This window comes from Argentina anserina, chromosome 7, assembly GCF_933775445.1.
Source record: "Argentina anserina chromosome 7, drPotAnse1.1, whole genome shotgun sequence".
Classification (NCBI taxonomy): Eukaryota; Viridiplantae; Streptophyta; class Magnoliopsida; order Rosales; family Rosaceae; genus Argentina; species Argentina anserina.
Genome location: NC_065878.1, coordinates 18124851 through 18147662, shown reverse-complemented (window position 1 = coordinate 18147662; position 22812 = coordinate 18124851). Strand labels below are relative to the sequence as shown.

The window sequence follows — 22812 nt, the reverse complement described above, 5'->3', positions numbered from 1 at the left end:
GTAGCCAACCCATTGCATATTCCTTGTATCTGCAAGTTAATATATGTATATCAAATTCTGAACTTACATTGTTAAACCATTTTTCTAGAACTCTCAATTCCCCCTACATATTCCTTATGGTTTATTAATTCTAGCAATAATGTTAGCTCTGCTAAAGTGCGAATTCAATGTAGCAATAGAGCAAGCTCTGCGGATTAAAATGTTACATACAAAGGTCTCAAATCACCATTCTCAGCCGGTAATTAGTCCAAAATTTTCCGAGACATCATGTCCATTACTCCATGGTTGCTCATTTTCAGTCAATCACATGACTCAAAATTGCATGCTCAGTGAAGCAAACTTGTTGCAAATGATCACTCCAACCACTTCTAGTTGACATACTGTGCAAATTTCTCAGCTTGTTAGTTTGACCACTTAGGTAAAGGTTAACATGGTGCAATGACTGCAATCTGAAAGTACCTAATACTTTTTTTTTTGGGGGGGATGATTACTTTGAAAGTGAGTTTCAGAGGCACTGTTCTTCCTTCTTCATCACCTCAAACTTCCTGGCATCACTCTTCAGATTCAGTCTCTTTTTCACTCCCCAAGAAATCACTGACAGCCAATTTTCCAAACACCACTATACTATGTCATCAGAATCTTCGTGTCCAAGCTTCTTTTGGAGAGAAAACCAGGCCTTCAGTCTCCGCAATAGTGGCAACTGGGTAATGTCACTAGTCTCATGTTACTGTTTGCTTTCTATGGAAGTGTGATCTCACACAAGCATTAAAACTATTCTAACTTCTTTTTATCTAACCGCCAGTAACTAAAAGTTGTTACATTTCTAAAGAATCTGTGCATCTTATAATCGAATTTTGATTTTGTTTGCTTTGTGAAAAGTCTGCAAGAGGTTCTTCCACCAGCTCTTACTTCCAGCTCAGTCCCACCTACACTCTTTGATGGGAAAACAAGGTAGGTGCAGACTGCAGCCAACTATATTATCAAGTTGCGTTTGTTTTTGCTCTGTTTTGCAGTGTGCAAGTTCGTGTAGTTAATGTGTCTGTTTTATGTAAATTGCCGTAGGTCTTATTATATGGAATTGTTTGTGTGAACCTAAGTATCTAACTATCGGAAATGTTGGGTTTTTTATGTTGTTCAAGGTTGTATGTATCTTACACATGCTCATTTGCTCAGCGCGCATGGATTGTCCGGAACTGTAAGGTTGTTTCTTAATCACATAATAATCTGGTACTAATTGAATTTGATCTCTTGTTCTGATTTACCTACTGAAAGAGTGAAAGGTTTGCTTAGAATTCTGAGGAGAAATGAACTATGTAATCTTTGTGCTTTTTGGTTTTGCAAATAACGAATGCTTCTCTGAGTAACCAAACTTGATGTTTGTGTTTGTTTTCTTCTGGAAATTTTTTAAAATGCTTGCTTGTATGTGGAAAATACAAGAATTGGAGAAGAAGATAAAATTAGTTCCTCTTGATCTGCTAGACAGGCCTTCTTGGTACAAAGAAAAAGTGAACTCTACTAACAAGGTGAGATATTCTGAAAAGCTATGTAGCTGCATTTGATTAATTGTGAAAGATTTTACATATGTTTTTTTGCTTCATTTGAATGCATAGGTTGTTGAATTGTTCATCCTCTGAAGCCTAAGTTAGTAGTTACAAGATGTAGCAAAAAACAAACCCTATTATATAGAAAAAGTTGCAATGGAGACAACAGCATTCAATAATTTCAGTTAATATCCAAATATGGCCTTGGTGTGGAGCTTATAGATACCTCACTAATTTTGGTACTAAGTTGCACTAGATCAGTATCAGAATGGTATAGTAAGAACTAAGAAGCTAGAGTTGGTTAGTGTATCTAGAATAAGCTCTATCCTCTGAGGTTAAGTAACTGCTGTCTGCTGATGTGGGATCTGAATGCAGGTTCCATCATTGGAACACAATAACAAAATCATACTAGAGAGTCTTGATTTGATCAAGTATATCAACAGCAATTTTGAAGGGCCTTCACTGTTCCCTGATGTAAGAGTTGTAAATATTAAATACCTTTGCTCATATAAGACATCTCTTGATATAACAAATTAAAATCTGTAAATATAGGATCCTGCAAAGAGAGAATTTGCAGAAGATTTGTTTTCCTACACCGACTTCTTCAACACTTCTGTGTTTTCATTTTTTTAAAGGAGATGGAACTGAGGCAGATGCCGGTGAGTTCAGCGTTAAGCACTTGCTTCTTTTGATGGTGTTTTTAAGTTGCATATGAGCTAATGTAAACCTGTTGGTGTGCTTAAAGCAGGTGCTACATTTGACTATATTGAAACTGCTCTAACCAAATTTGAAGATGGACCTTTCTTTCTCGGCCGATTTAGTCGGGTAATATGGCACCAAGCCACCAACAATCTACTTTCTGCTAATTAATGATTGAACAAAATACTAGTCACTCCTCAAACTATCACAAATTCGACAGTTTACTTCTTCAAGTTTCAATTTCGACTGATCACTTTTTATCTTTCCAAATTCGAGCAATCTGATCATTCCATCATCTTTCCATCCAATTTTGAGTGTTAAGTTGTTTTTTGGACAAACATAAATTGGATGCATTTAACACCCAAATTGGATGGAAGATGACGGAATGACCAAACTGCTCGAATTTGAAAAGTATAAGAAGTGATCAGTTAAAATTGAAACTTAAAGGAGTAAACTGTCGAGTTTGTAAAACTGTGAGTGACCAATATTTTATTCTTAATGATTTAGTTCTTGTATGTGTTGAGTTTGACAATGTAATATCAAACCTGTGTACTCAACTGATGGAAGTTGCTCATCGGTTCAAATGTTTCAAACTTTGTTCTTCTCTTTCAGGTGGATATAGCTTATGCTCCATTCGTTGAGAGATTTCAGCCTTTTGCATTGGATGTGAAGAAATTAGACATAACTGCAGGCAGGCCTAAACTGGCAGCATGGATTGAGGTACATGTGCTTTGAGTTGAGGATTAGCCCTGAATTCTAAGACATGAATGTGTGCAGCATACTCATGTGACTACATCAATGTTGTAGGAGATGGACCAAAACGATGCTTACAATAGAACCCGCCGTGATCCTAAAGTGCATGTTGAAATCTACAAGTGCCGCTTTCCGGTAACTTTTCTCTACTGCAATTTAGGAAGTCAAATTCAGAGATGTTGCCAGTTCTCAAATTATTTCATGGTTGTGCAGGCTCAGGTCTGCAAATCAATGGAAAAGTTTGCTTCAAATAGATTTTGCTTTATGCATGATGAACCAAATCATGAAAGTCACTAAAGGCAGTTGAAAAGTTGGTGATCTAGCTAAAACTGGGATTTATAACTTTATAGGATTTCCTTTGGTTTCTCACTTTTGTGATTGTTTCAGACAGTAGTAACTAATTCTTTCTAATGCTTTGTACAAGTGACTGGAAAAGTAGCTACTTACTATATTCAATTTCAGAAGCCAGTAATTTCTGAAGACATGGAAACTTACCCAAGAAAACAAGATTTTGTGCTTCAAAAGATGGTTTGCTAGTTTGCTACCAAACGCTTGATTGCACAGGTGTTATGGATACATTGATATTATTGAGAATAGTTGGGTAGAAATATGTACGAGAGCTTGAAAGAAATTGAACATGTTCTCTAAGATGAGGTATACAATTAAGAGTTGCTTCAACAGCTCTTTTCTTTAAACATAGGTAATTCTGGTTTACACTTCAGCATAAACCATCTCCAACACCAAACTTCAGCAGCAAATGAATTAATGATGCATCCCCCAGCCTCATCTCGGCTTCAAGAACCAGCATTTATGGGAGATAAAAGAATTGAACCAAACTATGTAATGTGAGGAAAACTTGTTTCAACATCTGTATCCCGAATATAATCCCAAAAAAGACCAACCTGACAGCAGTGAGAATATAAGCGTTGTGGGTAGCCATTTAAACATAATGATACTACCCACCCCGAAATATGGAATTTACTCAACACTGCAGTTACTTTAGCAATAATATTATCCTCCTCCATCAACTAGCAGCAAATTGCTGCTCCAATGTGCAATAATGATCATCACTGGGTTCATGTACAGAGCTCTGACAAGTAATTCTTCACAGTGATTGCTCAAATCATATGTATATCCCCTAAAGATAGAGCAGCAGCCTCGAGGCTACCTCAGCAGTACTTTCCATATCTTGCTCATATACACAGCTAATGACCATACAGCAAGCCATGCTGAGATATAAAGCAGAACAACCCCAGAAGCTACTACAAACTCTGACCCTCCAAGACTGCAGCAAGAAGCAAAGGGGTCAGAAACTAAAAAAATGATCCAACAGTTTGTTGCATAATGATATCTCTCATCAGCACTGATATAAGAATACCCCCAAAGAGCCAAGAAAAAGCAGACAATGTACCTGCTGTCTCGGGTCGCCAAGAGGATAGTTAGCGCAATCATCTGTGTGGCTGTTTTCCACTTTCCCAAGTTATTTACAGCAACAGCCTGTAAAAGAAGTTATCATACAAGTGGTTCCTTGCAACAAAACGCTTCTCTAATATTGAAAATAGAATATAGTTGTATAGAGACGACCAGGGAATGGAACAAACCTCTAAAAGCTTGGTGTTTTGAGAAGCAGCCCATTCTCTAACTGCAGACATGGTTATCTGAAAAGAAAATGCGGACTGATTAAAGTCAACAGAACTCAGAAAATTAAGGATCAGAGCAGCAGAATGCAAGCAAGAGAGGTGGGGAGAGAAACAGCAACTGATATGGTAACAACTCATTGGATTGGAGTCAACATAGACCAACTGATCTCAGATGAAGCCTAAGACTTGGTCAACAAAAAATTTAGGACAACAAGGACTTCCAGGCAGAACTGTCACAGTCAACTAAACTTGATACAAAACCATATATAAGCTGCAGTTTGATTTTTGACCGTATAAGCCTCACTCTTGGAAAGATGCATTAAAATTTCCACCATGTAGATGAGGCTCAACATTGTTATGTTAAATACTGTTAGATTATCTTCTACTAAATCAAACTTCCTAGTACCAAATTACAATAAAACCTTATTTCAACAAATTATACCAGTTAAATGTCAGTTTTTAAGTTCACAAGTAAAATTTACAAGAAAAACAAGCCCCGAGTAGATGAATTCAAAATTGAGGAAATACAGTAGACAAGTAAATTGATATAATACCTCTCTACCTATTATGGCAATTGAAGGAACAACCAGCAGCCATGGCACTTGCCCAAATGCATTAACATCTTGAGGTCTGGAGCACAATAAAACCAGTGTGGCTGCAACCATGAGCTGTATATGGCGAGAATCATAATCAAATTTAGAACAGTAAAAAAGAATAGTAGTAACAACAAAAGGCCAGTCTTTGTCTTTCAACTAGCTTATATTGACAATGAAAGTGTTTACTTTTTACTTGACATAAGAGAGGCACTACCTTATCAGCTACCGGATCCAAAAAAGCACCAAAGGCAGATCCTAACCTCATCTGAAATATAACAACACTAATCAGATAATTCAAACCCAAACTTTATGAAAAGTCTCCGTCTTCAGAACTTCCAGAACTAAAAAGACAGTCTTTCAGAGTTAAGATAAAGAAAATCAAAGCTAACCTTGCGAGCAAGATAGCCATCAAGCCAATCAGTAATAGCTGCAATGATGAATATACTCGTCGTAGCCGTTTTCCCCAACCAACTATCCACATAGAAAGCTACAAAAACCAGAGTGGAAAAAAACACCACTTTAGCCATATCAAATTCAAAGACATCACGCGAACCTAATCAGAATTCAGCCCCCAATTGTAATGCAAGAACAGTAAGTCTGCTCCAGCTTTATTGGAGCAAAACAAACAAGCCTAACTACTCCAAATTCACAGGACCTAAAAGTCTACCTGATCCAAACAAAAACCACATCGGCAGACGCAAACACAATCAAACAAAACAACTTGTTAATGAGATTAATGTGTGCTGGAGACATACTGCTGATGAGGAGAGGCACGGCGGCGACGCGGCCGAGGGTGAGAATGGTGGGCAAGGTGAGCAATTTGGACGACTGATGAGGCGGCGGCGGCGATGATGATTGGTTGTGATTAGAAGAAAGCAATCCGTCTGATTTGTCAGGGTGCAATCGTCCGTCGAACCAATCATGACCTTTATGATTCAGGGAGCCCATATCGGCCATAACCCCAGAAACCTCCTCTCCTTGATTCTCGGAGCTCCCACTAGCAGGTGAGGCAGAAGATATGGGGAGGCATTTACTTGGGCCGCGGAATCTGGGCCCAAAGTGGTGGTGGTGGTGATGGTGTAGGAAAGTTGAGGGTGGAATCCTCCACCAGTTGGGATTGCGATTGCGGATTTGGAGTTGAGGGGTTGATGAGGTTGTTATGGGGTGGTGTGGGGTGGGTGTGGAGGAGGAGGAGGAGCGAGAGAGATGAGAGAGAGGGCGGACCCAATTGGGAAGGAGGAGATTTTGGGGGAGGGGTTTTATAGGAGAGGTTGCTGTGGTCATTTTGAGCACAAGGGCTGACATGCTTTCAGGTTTTTTTTTTTTGCTTTCTTGTGTGTGTGATTGATGTGTGTGGTACTAGTTCTACTTCTACTACCCAACAAAGGCGTGGGCTTCTTCTTCTAATTCATCTTCGGTAGTTTAAATTATGACTGGTTTGGGAGGAAGGTACTTTTGGCTCTCTGTGTTAGATTTTCTGAGGCTTCTTGTTCTGGTTCTCTGTTAAAGCCACCGGAGAAAGGGTGGGTCGTTCTGATTCGGGTGGAGAGTTCGAGAGGGAAGCTTTACCACTTGTAGAAATTCCTCTGTTGTTTTTCTCGGGAAAGAAAACATAAAAATTGGGCTAACTCGTTTGTGACTTCTGCCTTGTTTTTTTGTGCGTCCTCCATTTTTTTCTTTTACTTTGGTTTTTTAAGTAGAGAATTTTGTTTGGCTTCATTTATGTTCGCATTATTAAGAGTCGAACTCAAAATTTCATACTTACGAGTATGTAAAAAAATTTGATCGGTTATGTTATGTTGGAATGAGAGATGTTAAATGGACAAACAACAAAGCTTGATCGGTCATGTTATGTTGGATTGAGAGATGTTAAATGGACAAACAACAAAGTTTGATCGGTCATGTTATGTTGGATTGATAGATGTTAAATGGACAATTAATAGTAGTAAAGCTTGATCGGTCATGTCTTATATTGTTATGTTAGACAAACAATATAAGACTACCATACATAATTTAACTAAAGAAAGTAGTATTTTGGTTGAAGAAACGTATATTCGATGTTTTACTCAACATGAAAACTTCAAAAATGAAATGAGTGAACGGCAGCGTTGTCATTAATGAAAACGCAAAATACAAGGGGACATATAATGATTTATAAGCAAACATATATGTGCAGGGCTTGTGTAGGATTAAGGTGGGGAGGATCAAAACTATTTCGGCTATAGCTAGTTGTGCCAATAATGAGGGATCATGATGTCAAGGATTTTCAAACGAAATCTGCTTATATGCATACGGCCCCGGGTCATCAAGCTATGTACGGAGTAGAGGGGTTAAGACCGAAGAGCCAAAAGATGAGACATACGTATTCGGTATTCATGAAACATTATATGACTTTGAGATTTGGTTTATGCTATTAGTTATAAGTAGTTCTAGTCATTATGAAAATGGAAGTTGTGAGACTATAGGTTATGCTCACTTTTGAATAGTATAATTGTACAAACCCTATAGCTCAAGATCTAGAGGATGTGGAAGCTAGTAAATCAATTTGCAAGCAAACTATATCTATCAGCTAAGCTTATTCATCCCTCTACTAAAACAATATGCATGCATACACCTTTGTATATCTTAAGCATCAAAATTTCGTTTAATAACCCAATTACTTCATTTAGATCAAGACAAACACAATGAGGAATATCTGAATCGAATTCTCACATCTCGTATATTAGAGTTGAAAACTTTGTGCCAACCACATACTATCGTATTTCAATTAGTGACACATGTCCTTGGCTCTAAGCCTGAAAACGAAGTTAATGATCATACATTTGCTTCTGCAAATAAAGGCAGATCATAGGTGTCGTTCAAAGCAAGCAAAATATCATCTTCCCGTCTAAATGAAAACCAAGTTCCTATAACTTGCAAAATCAAGATAGCTTTGGCTTCACATAAGATTATTATTGCAAATATCTTTGAGTATTGTTGGCTTCTACCGACATCAGCTTCGAAGAGCCGGTTTATCATTTTGGCATTTACGAAAAAGGGCCTTTACACTCAAATATGGGGACATCAAATGCACTCCACCGACATACCGCACTATTTAATTGAGTCAAAATCACAAATCATATAATTACCCTCCCCTTGTTTGTCAAGGCACTCGTCACACTGGGTAGAGGTAATAGTTAGGTTTTCTGAAATATTTGACAAGAAATAATAATGCGAGTTGAATTACAATTGATGAGTGGAGAAATATAATTGGATGTGCGCACCGCATGATTGATATGTTTGTCTTCCGTACAAATTCCTCTGCAATAAATGTTTAAAGTTTACTGAAGTAAATTTCATCATTTTGAAGAAATCATATTCTTACTATGAGGTTGTTTTTTCGTATGAAGCTAATATTACCTATGAAAAGAACTAGTAGACTGTGTGTAGAGGTGTAGGCACTTGATATTGATTGTTACCAATTGTGTAAACAAAATTTGAATCTAAAGGTCAGCCATTTATTAATAGAAAAAGGAACTACATAACACAAAGTTATGTCGTAACGGCATCATGTAAAAACGAAGGAACAGACAAATAATGAGCATCATGATCTATAGCACAAGCGCTAGCATCCAGGAGACGAGCTTGCTGATTGCCACATACTAAACCAACCAGTGATCCTGATTTTTCAAGATCTCAACCACATCATCATACAGTCTTCCCAAACGGGAAGTATTGGGCACACATAAACAAGAAGTTGTTGTTGTACCTCCTGTGCATTAGTTTCCAAAATGCAAGAACAAAATCATGCTCAATAGCAAAAGTAATAGCCTTACTACAAGCCAAGAGCTCAACATGTTCAACCGAGATGAGACAACTAACCGAACAAGCACCTCCTGCTAACATAGTCCCAGAAAAATATCAAATCACAAGACCACAACCAACACTTCTGGTACTATGATGAAAAGCACCATCAACATTGATCTTGTAAAAACCAACTGGAGGAGTCATCCAAGTAACTATTGCCCGCAGAGTTTGCATCCATGGAGCCTTGGTGTTATGAGCCTGAAAATTATGTAAGTAAGCCAAAGCCTGTAAACTTACATCATTCCAAAACCATAGGTGTCTAATTCCAAGTCCTCTCATTTGTCTCCTTCCAAACACTCCACAAAATGAACAAAAGCTCCCCAAATAATGGAGTAGATAAGCCTTGAGCACAATGATTTAACCACTCCAAAAGCAGTATCATGAATAGAACCCCATCTATAGCACACATCCCGAAGACACATGATTCACATATATTACCGATCTAGTAAAAGTATAATCACGACATAGATGAACTGTAGACTCAATGACACTCTCACACTCTCACACATACTATCGTATCTGTCTCCACATGTTTAGAACTCAAACTACCAAGAGAGGGGAGAATATCCAAGCTAACTCTCCGAGCATGAATCTTAGAACATTTCCAACCATAAGGTAAAATTAGTAAGATATAAGTGATATATGACTTACCACTTTAGCATATTCTTTAGCATCTTTTTTGCGTTTTGTTTTTAAATTCTCATCATAAGGTATAAATGGTAAAGTATACATATGATTTTTGGATGACAACGGCTATTATTTGAATCCTAATTGAAAAACGGCTATTATTTTTTTTGTCAACATCTATAACGGCTAGTTAACGGACATTTTTGAAAATTCTATATAAACACATATTCACCACATCAAGAGGAATATGCGTCTTCCACAATTTCTTTCAATAAGTTATCTCAACAGTTTGAACAATTGGAGAGAAATTAGGAGAATGAATGAAAACATACCGATAAGTTGTCTTCACCGAGAAACTCTCATTCTTTTCCAACTTCGAACACAAGCTGCCACTCACATTATGGGAACTTAGAGGGATAACACAAATCAAAGCAACATCCTCCGGACTAAATAAAGACCGAAGTAAACCCTCACTCCAACAACCAGTCGTCGTAATCAGTTCGTTTACCATAGAAATTCAAGGCAAACCAGAGGCAACATAAGTGGGACGACCAAGCTCCATACCCGGAATCCAATTATCAGAGAAAGCATGAATTTGTTCTCCTGTGCCAACCTGCCAATAAGAATTAACACGCAACTCCTCCACTATACCTGAAATACTTCTCCAAGAGAATGAGGGAGAGGTATGGACCAGTTCTTCCCAAAAGTTACAAGTAGGAAAGTACCGAGCCTTATAGATACGTGCAATCTTGAATTAGGATTCGAAACAACCCGCCAAGCTTGCTTCTAAAGCATAGTGTTAAACAACGACAAGCGTGTCATGTGGGCCAACTGTATCGATATTGTCCCGACTTAGCCACCTCATAGGTGTTGGGTTTTAATCACAAAAAGCCTCGGTATAATTGGTTATTATCTACCCACTTATAAGCTTTATTTTATTTGTCACTTCTTAGATGTGGGATCTATCCTCTTCAACACGCCCCCTCACGTGCAACCTAATTTTTAAGTTTGCACGTGACAGATTAACATCTCACATATTGGGACGAAATAAACTGCAATTCTATGTAACTCTGAAGAACAAAGCTTCTCCTATAATAAAGCTGAGAACCCTTCTGCACTATGGTGATAGCGGATCACCCTGCCTCAACCCACGAGTTGGAGTCAGATAGCCCTTAGGTTTGCCTCGGACCAGAAAAGAAACCGCACGGTTGTAACACACTGCATCACCAAACTGATCCATTGACGACAAAAGCCAAAGCGAACCAAAACACGTTCCAAAAAACTCCACTCTAGCATGTTATAAGCTTTGTTTAAATCAAGTTGTAGTGCCATATCCCCACGGCACCATCTCCCTTATTATGAACATAATGAGCTACCTCATTAGCAACCAAGATATTGTTTGTAATCAAACGACCAAAAACAAAAGCACTTTGGAACGGAGACATCAAATCGGGCAATATAATTTTAAGACAATTTGCCATCACCTTAGAGCAGATCTTATAGATAACATTCCATAAAGCAATAGGCCGTAAATCATACATACTCATAGAAGCATCCACTTTGGGGATCAAACAAATATGAGTAAAATTAATTTGTTTAAGGATTTGACCTGAATATAAGAAGCTTTGCACCACAACCACAACATCATCCCCTACAATACCCCAGTACTACTGAAAAGAACAACGGAGGCATTCCATTTGGCCCTGGAGATTTAGTCGGAAACATTTGGAACAACGCCACACTAACCTTCCTCGAATAGGGCAAACACAACTGAGAATTCATCTCAGCCGAGACACATGGAGTAATAGCACTGAGAGTTGTCTCTATTGTTTCCAAAACAATAGGGGATGTCGTGAACATGGCAGAAAAATAGTCTGTCACTACACGTTCCAAACCCTCATCATCTTCAGTCTAAACACCCTCTGCATAAACAAACCTTGCAAAGCCTTCTTCCTCTTCTAATTCTTGGCCTTCGTATGAAAAAAAATTAGTGCTACGATCACCCTCCTGAAGCCATTGAACCTTTGAACGTTGGTGCCAAAAAGTCTCTTCCTGATGCAGCAAGGTTTGCAACCTAGCAAATAGACTATGCTTCTCCTCTTGACCAGCCACAGTGAGATGACCCTCCATCAGTTCCTGTAACCGGTTCCTAATCGCTATCATTTGAATTTGGCGCCCACGAAAAGTTTATCTTTGCCAACTATCTAGTCTAATCCAAGTCTTCTTTATCTGTTGCACTAAAGAGTACATCAGAGTACTTTATATATCCTCCCTCCATGCCTCACTAATCACCCCAGCACAATTCTCACGTTGAACCCAAAAAGCCTTAAATTTGAAGTGATGTACCTTCGATTGAACACTTAACGGCACGAGAAAAAGTGGCACATGGTTAGAGTTCGACAGAGGTAGATGAAATTGTAGACACATGAAATTTAATGAAGTAAATCATCTTCATTAAATAATTAAATCGACCAAGGACCCGACAAAATTGCACATGCGGTCCAAAAGTCAACAAAGTTGGTGCGGATCCAAATAAAACTCGTTTCAGCACATAAATAGAGTATCGTAATAGAAGCTACGTAATTCAAACATAAATCGAAAAATTGAATGTCATTGACAATTCGAAATGGTAATCAGATATTTGATTAAATTAATAAATTCTTTAACGGTTATAATTAAGTCAATTATTTTCTGTTTGATTTAGTTATGAGAATAAATAATTTTAAATTAATCGGAAAATACATATTGATTTAATTATACAATTAAAGAAATTTATTATTTTAGTGTCATTAAAATATTCTACAAAATAGAAACTTTGACACTATAGATACCCCCTTCAACATGAAGAGAGGGGACTTCAGAAGAAGAGAAAAAATTACTTGAGCAAGATCACTCTCGACAAATCCCGAAGTCTCCTAAGTTCACGAAGAATCATCAAGCTGCCAAATCGATCGTTCTTCATCAAATCCAAATCCAAACTCAAATCCATGAAGAATCATCAAGCTGCTAAATCGATCGTTCTTTATCAAATCCAAATCCAAACTCAAGTCCACGAAGAATCATCAAGCTACCAAATCATTCGTTTTTCATCAAATCCAAATCCAAATCAAACTCAAATTCTCAAGATCAAGTGCACGTCACCCTTGAGTCAAGTCATATACGGAGATAGAATCAGATGAGTTCACAAAGATTGTAACCCCGCGCTTGATATTCAATAAATCACATTTTATTTGTACACGTGTCTGCATTCTTGTTTGTTTTCAGATTCTCGTTGTACATAAACCATTTCGAATGACTGAACAACTCAATCCAAGCCGGCATACACAATGCACGATCTAGCCATAAGAGAGTTTCATAATTGCCCCAAGTAGCCATGACACTGTGAAACCCTAGATCCAAAAGGTCCAAATAACCTAGGGCTTCACAGAAACCCCACATACATCTCTCAGAACACATAGGACCACCAATCTTCTCGTCACTATTCAAGATCTCGTTGAAATCTCCGATGACGAGCCACGTAAGAGAATCAAGGTCGGCCAAATCGCGAAGCAATTCCCACGACTTCTCCTTTTCCCTTCCATGCGCATAATCATAAAAACCAGACACACTCCAAATTGGAATGCCTCTCTCATTGACCAGAAAAACGTCGATACGGTGATTAGAAGACGTTCCGACCTTCACTCGCACCTCGTTGGTCCATAACTAGGCGAGCCCTCCCGATCTCCCATCACTAAGCACCGCCTCCCCATTCGCAAACCCTACATCCTCCTTGCGGCTGATCTTAGTCTCGCATAAGAAAACCAATTGAGGACGATTTTGGGAAATTTAGTCCTTCAATGCACGACGAGTATCATCGCCACAGATTCCACGACAATTCCAGAAAAATATGTCAAAATCCATGATTGTGTACTCGCAAGATGTGGATTCTAACCTAGCAGAGCTAGGGAGAAACGCTAAAAAAATTTACGTTACGAATGTCCTAGTGTTTGTTAGCATGTAAAATTGGCTGTTTCTAAAAAAGATGAGCTTTTGCAAATGGATACGGGTATGAATGATGGGCCAGTGGGTGGGCCTCCACGTCCTACCTTGGTGGCGGGTATGATAAGTTCCCTGAATCTATTGTTAATTAAATTACAATTTTCATAAAGTGTTCCATATATTGTAGAAATTATTCATTTTCTTCTTCCTTGAATTGTGGAATATTTGACTGAATAGGACATCAAGTATCTCCCACCTAGTAACTTAGCAGTTAGCACATATATCTACAAAACCATCAAGAAAATAGGTTTCACAAATAATCATTTTCTTTCAATTGATCATGTCGTCACTCAATTGTCTAAATACTTAAGTGTCTGTGTAATTCTTTTATATTTTTAATTATTTATTTAATGCATCTTAAAACAATTTGGCCATAGGGTGGACATACTAATTCTCCTTCTAATTGTCTTTTAACTTTCTTACAATTAGTGGTCGCGACAATCACTTAGCCAACACATATATAGCCAATGTGACCAAGTGTCTCTAAATTTGAATAATGATTCGATCATGTCGTGGTAGCAAATAAAACCCTCGATAGTTCATATTAATTTTACCCAGACAACTTGGTCATTCTTTCAAGTTCTTTCAAAAGTTTCTCTATTACTGCCTACATGAATGAGCATAAGTCGTAACCAGGATCCAAAAATTAAAAGCCCCAAGACCCGAAATCCAGATCAAAAAAATAATAATAAATGAGCACCTACCTACATACTATGACCCCATCCCCATTTTCATTTCCCTCTCCGGTCCAATCAAAACTAATTTCTCACAGAAAATAATTCAGATGCCTCTGTGTCTCTCCTCGGCCTCGAAATCCGCGTCGAAATCCATGGAAACGCACATGTTATAATCCCTCCTCCTCCTCCTCCTCCTATGCATGCGCCCGTGCCCTCTCTCTCTCTCTCTCCTCTCTTCTCTCTCTTACAGCCAAATCCAATCTCACCAGAATTTCTCACTTCCTCTCTTAATCTCCTCCGGTCAAGTCCCCACTAGTCTCACTCCTCTCCACCGTCAATTTCAACGTCGTCGTCGTCTTCTTCTCCTTCAGTCTTCGCCATCGCCGACTGAAACTCCTGTATCTCCGCCGATCCGGATATGAAATCCTCCTCCGCAGCCGCGGTCAAGGCCACGCTCAACCCGCTCAGTGTCGCCTACGAGAACAAGAGGTACGGTTTCTTCTGTGCTACTGCTACTACTACCTCTGCTTCCCTCCACGTGTTTTTGTATTTCGCTGCTACGATCGTAGTGGATTTGGTTGAGCTGAGTCAGCGTGTGAGATCGGAGCTGTTTTAGTGTGGTCTTGCTCTGCTTAGTGTGCCGAATGCGGCGTCGTTTTGGACTAGTGGGATTAGGATGAGATCCTGATTGGCTGGATTTGGATTAGTGTAAAGTTTTGTAGGATTTGTTTGGATTTGGATTTGGATTGAGGCAATGCCGAGCTCCATGGGAAGTACAATGTGCCGATTTGGAGGTAATCGGAGCTCGGCGGTGCTCGGGGTTGGATGAGCTTTAGAATTGGGGTGTTTGGTTGAGTGTGGATGCATTGTAGTGATCTTATTCTAGTGCGGCAAGTTTTGTTTGGTATTTAAGAAGAAGCTATAGGTAGGTGGATATGATTGCGCTTTTTTGTTTTTTAGTGGAAATTTGAATGATACCGGTGTTCGTGTTTGGACAGGGATGCTTATGGATTTGCCGTGAGGCCTCAGCATGTTCAGCGGTACCGAGAATACGCCAGTATCTACAAGGTTTTACTCTTCTCATAGTTTTCCAGTTTCTAACTGATGTTTTGTGGTTGCCTGAGAAGCATTCAAAGAGCCAATGCGGAACAGAATTATTGTGTTTTCTTCTTTACATGTTGTGCTTGGTTATTTAATGTACTGATGCTTTCAGGAAGAAGAGGAAGAAAGATCAGAAAGGTGGACCTCTTTTTTGCAGCGGCAAGCAGAGTCTGCAAAACTGCATGTAAATGGATTACCTAATGGAGAAGATAACAAGGCCTTGCAAGCTGAAACCTCAGAGCAAGAACTAGATTCCAGTTTGGAGAAGGGTGTTGATGGCGATGTTTCAAGTGAACAGAAGCTGGGTTCTGAGTCTCTGGTAAAAAATGATAGCGGAATGGAGGAACTGGCGAAGGAGACAAAAGCACATGGGATCCAAATATGGAATGATATTAGATCCTCGCTTCACGAAATTGAAGAAATGATGAGTGTTCGTGTAAAGAAGAAGAGCATTCCATCAAAGGTAGAGCAGGACATGAGAAATGGAAAGCCGGTTCATCCAATTGAAGAGTTTAGACCCGCAAAAGGAGCATCTGAGGAAGAGTCTGAGGATGAGTTTTATGATGTGGAGAGGTCAGATCCAACTCAAGATGGCCCTTCAACTGACAGTAATGCCTCTGCAACAGGTGTTGCTTCTGACGTAGTCCCTTCAGAATCTGAATTTCCTTGGAAACAAGAGTTGGAGGTTCTTGTTCGTGGGGGAGTACCAATGGCTCTGAGGGGAGAGGTGCATTTATATTCTTGATTTGCTTATGCTTATGTGTTTCTATATTTCATGAATATCATTACAATTAGCAAATTCTATAATCGATCTGGTTCAATCTTTCAGCTTTGGCAAGCATTTGTGGGTGTGAAGGTGCGGCGAGTTGATAATTATTACCAGGATCTGCTAGCTTCCGAAACCAAAGCTGGCAGTGATGTGGAACAACATAGTTTGGACTCAGAGATAGATAGCCAGTTGTCAACAACTGATTCTGCATATGTACCTGAAAAGTGGAAAGGGCAGATTGAGAAGGTTACTTACTTCTTACTCTGTCTGTGCTATTGCATATTAGATAATTTATCAATCCAAGTCCTTATTATTGATAATGATTTGAACTGCAGGATCTACCTCGTACATTTCCAGGTCATCCTGCTCTAGATGTGGATGGCAGAAATGCTTTGAGGCGGTTGCTTACCGCATATGCACGTCACAATCCTTCTGTTGGGTACTGTCAGGTATTTGGGGTGGAGTTGTAACATGACCCTTTTCTAAATTGTTTTTGGTATATTTCACTGCATTAAGTGATACATTTTTTCTTATCTGTCTTACGTGTGATGAACCATATGTTACTGATAATTTTCCTCATTTTTCACTTGTCTTTGACTTCAAAGCACTTTTGCATTAATCTACATGCAGGCCATGAATTTCTTTGCTGGCTTATTACTACTTCTCATGCCGGAAGAAAATGCCTTTTGGTGAGATTAGAAACTAAATTGACTTATTGTCTTTCAATAAAATCTTGATTTATTAATTTGTTTATTTATTGTTTTCCAGCTTACTTTCTGAGGCGTATTAAGAAAAGAAGCAAACCAACCAAAAACTGATATTATTCTATTTTCATGATATATATTTTATTTATCTTATATGCAAAGGAGAAACAATTTCCTGGAGAAATAGAAGTTTCAGTTAGATACATCTTATTAGCATTATAGTCATGACACATTCTACATGTATTCACAAAGTTGGTAAATTCTCTCAGGGCTTTGATGGGAATCCTAGATGATTATTTTGAGGGCTATTACTCTGAGGAAATGATAGAATCTCAGGTAATGATTTCTTTTCTTTCACCTTTCTCATGTTGAGTATGTTTGGTCTTTCTCTAGCAAAAGTAAGGAAACCACTGTTTAATTCATTATTGTAATTATTACAGGTTGATCAACTTGTTTTTGAGGAGTTGGTGCACGAGAGATTTCCTAAATTAGGTTTGTATATTGTTACTATCTATATATACGCTTCTTTTTATACATTATTTTTAGCTGGATGGTCATGTCACCTTTATTCATGTTGCAGTCAATCATCTAGATTACCTGGGAGTGCAAGTGGCATGGGTGACTGGACCATGGTTCCTTTCCATTTTCATGAACATGCTGCCATGGGAAAGTGGTCAGGTTTCATATTCAGTAATATAAACTAATTGCAGAGGTACTGAATCAAAGCTTACCTAAAGTGTGATGGTTTATTATGCACTTACAGTTCTACGAGTCTGGGATGTGCTTCTTTTTGAGGGGAACCGCGTGATGCTATTTAGGACAGCACTTGCTTTGATGGAGTTATATGGTACTGGGAGACGGAAAATATTTTTGTATATCTTATATTATCCAAGTAAAAAGTAAAATAGACATAATATTGGTACTTGGACATGAATATTGTGTTGTGTTGCCTTTAAGCTCCTCTTGTTTATGAAACTTAATTTTGCTCAGTTATTTTGTAGGCCCTGCGCTAGTTACTACCAAGGATGCTGGAGATGCAGTCACTCTGCTGCAATCACTAGCCGGCTCTACATTTGATAGCAGTCAACTAGTATTGACAGCTTGCATGGGTTACCAAAATGTTAATGAAAGTAGATTACAAGAGTTGAGAAATAAACATAGGCCAGCTGTAATTAATGCTATTGAGGAAAGATCAAAGGGACTTCGGGCTTGGAAGGATTCTCAGGGTCTAGCTTCTAAGCTATACAATTTCAAGCAAGATCCTAAGTCAATGATAATAGACACGAAGAAAGCAGAAAGAAATGGTGATCTATCACGTTCAGAGTCTGGGTCCACTAATGCAGATGAAGTTCTTATTAGCTTGACTGGGGATGGGGAATTGGATTCTGTTCCAGATCTTCAAGACCAGGTTGGACTCTTGAAAGAAGTGAATTTTGTTTGAGCGATTCTACTTAGTGCATAGATTAGATACCTCTGTTTTAATACACACATGCATATATTGTATATCATATACATTGTTAGAGTTTACCAAGTCTACTATTGTAAATTCAAGTAGATTTGATTAAAAGTATACTGAGAGTCTGCTATGAGATTTATAGAGGTTCTTCCTGCAGGTGGTGTGGTTGAAGGTTGAATTATGCAAGCAGCTGGAGGATAAAAGATCTGCTGAACTCAGGTTAATATTTTCTCTCTTGTAGTACAGTTTGAAGCTTATAAAATCTATACTCACATAAGATGAAGGTGTGGAATATGTTTGTTGACATCGACATTGTTAATCTAACCATTTTTCAGAGCTGAGGAGCTGGAGACTGCATTGATGGAGATGGTTAAGCAGGATAATCGTCGGCAGTTGCATGCTAGGGTATTAGATCAGAAAACTTTTATGTGTTGCACTTTTTCATACATTAGGGTTTATTTTTAATAGCTTTTAATATTTCAGTACTCTTTTATTAAATTCTTGTTGTTTGTAGTTATAGATCTTAGGTTAACCATAGTGAGGAAACTAAAGAAGTTGATATTTAGTAGATTAATTTCCTTTTGCTAATAGGTTCTCATTATGCCCACAACACTTGCTTTTCCTATGTATCTTTTGTTTCGCTTGGTACATTTGATCTCAGAATTACAGATGTTATGCAGTTTCTTTGTGACTGTAAAAAGGCCACGCTGGAAAGTACTATCCGTATGTTTATAGCTCATTGTTTTTACAGTTTCCTGATATTTGTAAACTTTTCAACACCCAGTATATGAACAAATAAATGAGTATTTTTGAAATTAACTTTTAACATTTTGGCTTATTGCATCTAATTGTATTTCAAGATAAATGCTCATGCACAGTTCTTGTTCTCTTGCACTGTATTTAAAGTTTACTGGCGGCTACAGTTTATACAGAAGCAGCTACTCATTCATTGTGTCACTGTGTCAGGTTGAGCAATTAGAGCAAGAGGTCGCTGATCTTCGCAGAACCCTTTCTGATAAGCAGGAACAGGAGGGTGTCATGCTTCAGGTTTTCATTTCCTTTTCCTCTAATTTGGAAGTTTGTTCTGAATCCTGAAATTTTTTAATACTACTTACAATGTCATTTTTCATCTCCCAGGTGTTGATGCGAGTAGAGCAAGAGCAGAGATTAACTGAAGATGCACGGAGATTTTCTGAGCAAGATGCTGCAGCACAGAGATTTGCTGCTCAAGTGCTTCAGGTTGCACCTTTGCACAAAAGCGTACTCCTAAAATTATGTTTTGGACATGTATTGATGAGTAAATCTTATGCGGGATTCCCCTTTTAGTACATGTTTGCTAAATTTCTTGCATCGATTTCTTTTTTCTTTTCCTAACAATCTTTTCCATGAGGCTTGATGAGTGTTTTCTGCCCGCTATACAATTCCATGCTGCCAACTCAATAGAACTAGCTAGTGCAAAGTTGAAATTCTTTGAGCTGTCTGAACTAACTAGGTGTATGCTTAGAGCATGTACTTCTATCAAACTTTTTGTCTGTAGTTGAATACAATTAACTGGTCATTGATGTACAATTTATTTACTATTTTATATGTTCTTTTTATGCAGGAAAAGTATGAAGAGGCCAGTGCTTCGCTTGCGGAGATGGAGAAGAGAGCTGTTATGGCAGAATCAATGTTAGAGGCTACTTTACAGTACCAGACTGGTCATCAGAAAACACAACCTTCTCCACGGTACTCCTGCCAGCTCACTTATTTACTCATTTTTAAAAGTTAATCTATCACTTGTTGTTGCCTTAATGTAGTTGTTGCATGGTAGTTGATGAGTTATATGAATTTTGGGTTTCTCCTTTATTCTCCCCCATACTAAATCTCTATATTCACATTTCTACATTTTTTTAAAGTTCTGTTTTTCAGTAGAAAATTCCCTTACACCTGTAAAAAACTGTTGGGAACCTGATAGATATGTAAAAGCATACTCTTGTGAAAAATCATGTCATTAGAAATTGGTAAGTTTAATTGAAACACAAAGTTTTTTTTGCAGATCTATACCTTCAGATTCTTCACCCAGAAGTAACCAAGAACCCACACAAGAGTTCCCTGCAAGAAAGATTAGTTTGCTCTCTCGACCATTTGGACTTGGTTGGCGCAATCGCAGTGAGGTGAGTTCTTGTAGACCTTTTAATTGATTTTGCGTAGAGCAGATGAGGAATGAGGTGGATATGATCATTTGACTTAGACCAATTGCCTTGTTGTCTCACTTGTCTGTGACTTCAGCTGCCTACTTTGTTGAACTTACCTGAGAGAAGTACCCCTTGGTTATGAGGCCTGGGATGATATTCTTATTCTTAGGTGCTGTAGGAAACATGAATATCTATAATTAGTTGAGCATGTAAATTCTGTTCATATGGTAATTAGTAACCAAGCATAATGTTCCATTGTCTCCGATAATCTTGCAGAGTATATATTATTAGTCTATTTGAAATCCAATACAATGCATTATGCTTGTTAAATTCCCTAACCCTTATAACAGGGAGAAACTGATCCCGTGGTGATTGCAGCATTTCCATTATTTTTGCTTATTTATTTTTACATTTTATTTTATACTTATTTGAATTTTTTCTTTCTTTCCTTGCACCATGGATGATATCATGCTAGAATATGCTTTTTTTTTCTTTGAGAAACTTCTAAGTTCACTTTCCACTTGTGCCATTATGATCAATACCTATATGCAGCAGGGAAAAACTACTGCCAATGAGGTACAGAGTCCTACCACAGAAAAGAAAGAAGCAAATGCAGAACATAAAGTGGCGGATGACGGGAAGCCTATCAGTGAAGTACAGAGTCCTCCCGCAGAATGCAAAGAGATGAATGCCAAACTTAAAGAGACGAATGGGATTGACGTACAAGATAAAGAGTAGCGCAGTGCAGGTTGTGTTGATATCCCTATAGATATTTTGTTTCCCCAAAAGCAATGCCATAATGCGGTATTAGCTTGGTAGATATTACTGTTCTGCATATGTCACTCCAGGGTGCGATAGTTTTGATCTCTAAGTTGTTAAAGACGACCAATTTTATCCATTCATTGTTTGTTCATTACGTAGTGCTACTAGAGTTCAGGGGAAGATAATATAGAAAATATGATAGTATGGTTTACATAGGTGTACAATCTTTGACAATATGTCTGTATTACACATCTTTAAACGTACAGTTGTTCATTACCTTTAATGAGGGTCTCTTCCAGTTGATTTCCTAATAAGAAAATTGTCAGCACTTGGTTCATACAGAGAATTATTGTGTTTCTTCACTCTATTTAAAGCTTCAGACTTAGGTAAATGTACAGCTAATGTGCATCCACCCCTGTCGTGAACCTAATATCAGACTTACAGTTTGCAATGTGATAGAATAAGTGTAATATTGAAAAAGAATATAGACCTTCTGAATTGCTATTATTCCACAGTATTACAATTGTTGGCTATGGAATTTAAGAACTAGAAGTAGGCTTGTTATGATGACCATTTCTGCCTATACGTCACTACTCGATGAGATTTGAAGTTTTGTAGGTCGGAAGCTGGCAACAACTTCTGAAAGCCCTTCTTTCTTGACTGGATGCACAGATTCAACGTACTTCAGAGTTCAGACAGCTTTCGATTCCTTCCAGAATATCTGAAGCTTTTAGAAGCATTTAGATCGGTATTAGCGTCATATAGCTTATGGGATGCTACTCCAGCAAGCTTTAGGGTAGAAAAGACTCGTTAGCACCGGTCATAAGTTCTTGAAATGATCATCGTGGAATATCTCACCGGCTCCGAAGTGGACGTTGCTTAATGCGAATCAACCACTACAAGTTTTTGTGTTTTATTTATTGGGTTGCTTTCTTTATCATTTGTAATTCTAGGAATTCATATCAACACCAAACAAGTTCTCGCACAACACTTGGCGCAGTTCTTAGTTGTAGTGTCTATTCCAGGTTGATTTTCCTATAGAAATTGTCAGTACTGTGGTGAGTCTATGGAACAAACAAAAAGACTATTTTCTTTGATAAATGAAGGAACTGAAGAACGTTTCGTGCTGATGATGCTGTAAAACGATGGCAATGAGCAAACAGATATTTTGAATTGCCAATTGGACGAGTGATGACTGTTTACGGAAGCCTCTCTTGAGGAAGGAAATTACAAGAAGCATGGGAAGGGTGAAAAGGTGGTGCCCTAACCTCTGAAGAATATGAAGACATGTCGGGACTGTGATGCAAAGGCTGAACACAGCTTGTTCATACTCTTAATAGGATGGATTTTTTTTCCTACTATTAATAGGATTACCACGCTAGTATCCCACATCGGAGAAAAAATAGATTCTACTTAAGTTTCTAAG

The 22812-nt window shown here is 38.2% G+C and overlaps 3 protein-coding genes across 3 annotated transcripts; 2 read left to right on the top strand and 1 right to left on the bottom strand.

Moving 5' to 3' along the window:
- Positions 1-483: 483 nt before the first annotated feature.
- On the top strand, positions 484-3290 carry LOC126803704 (glutathione S-transferase L3-like). The gene is given in 11 exon segments (XM_050531459.1): positions 484-704; positions 880-951; positions 1140-1195; positions 1275-1280; positions 1438-1523; positions 1917-2015; positions 2094-2165; positions 2167-2200; positions 2290-2366; positions 2853-2960; positions 3048-3290. Coding segments are annotated over 11 exon segments (1074 nt in total).
- Positions 3291-3817: 527 nt separating this feature from the next.
- Positions 3818-6524, bottom strand: LOC126802360 (CDP-diacylglycerol--glycerol-3-phosphate 3-phosphatidyltransferase 2). Its single transcript, XM_050529977.1, has 7 exons — positions 5985-6524; positions 5619-5716; positions 5444-5494; positions 5188-5301; positions 4595-4651; positions 4405-4490; positions 3818-4278 (listed from the first exon to the last, which is right to left on the bottom strand). The coding sequence occupies exons 1-7, from the start codon at positions 6511-6513 to the stop codon at positions 4158-4160; spliced, it is 1056 nt and encodes a 351-aa protein (XP_050385934.1). The 5' UTR covers positions 6514-6524; the 3' UTR covers positions 3818-4157.
- A 7978-nt stretch (positions 6525-14502) lies between these two features.
- LOC126803375 (uncharacterized) lies at positions 14503-21732 on the top strand. Its single transcript, XM_050531180.1, has 18 exons — positions 14503-14906; positions 15416-15485; positions 15631-16245; positions 16348-16533; positions 16623-16736; positions 16918-16976; positions 17261-17327; positions 17432-17483; positions 17572-17664; positions 17755-17838; positions 17993-18399; positions 18605-18666; positions 18783-18852; positions 19414-19494; positions 19585-19686; positions 20051-20175; positions 20486-20603; positions 21177-21732. Exons 1-18 carry the CDS (start codon positions 14836-14838, stop codon positions 21360-21362), a joined length of 2562 nt encoding a protein of 853 aa, XP_050387137.1. The 5' UTR covers positions 14503-14835; the 3' UTR covers positions 21363-21732.
- Positions 21733-22812: the final 1080 nt, after the last annotated feature.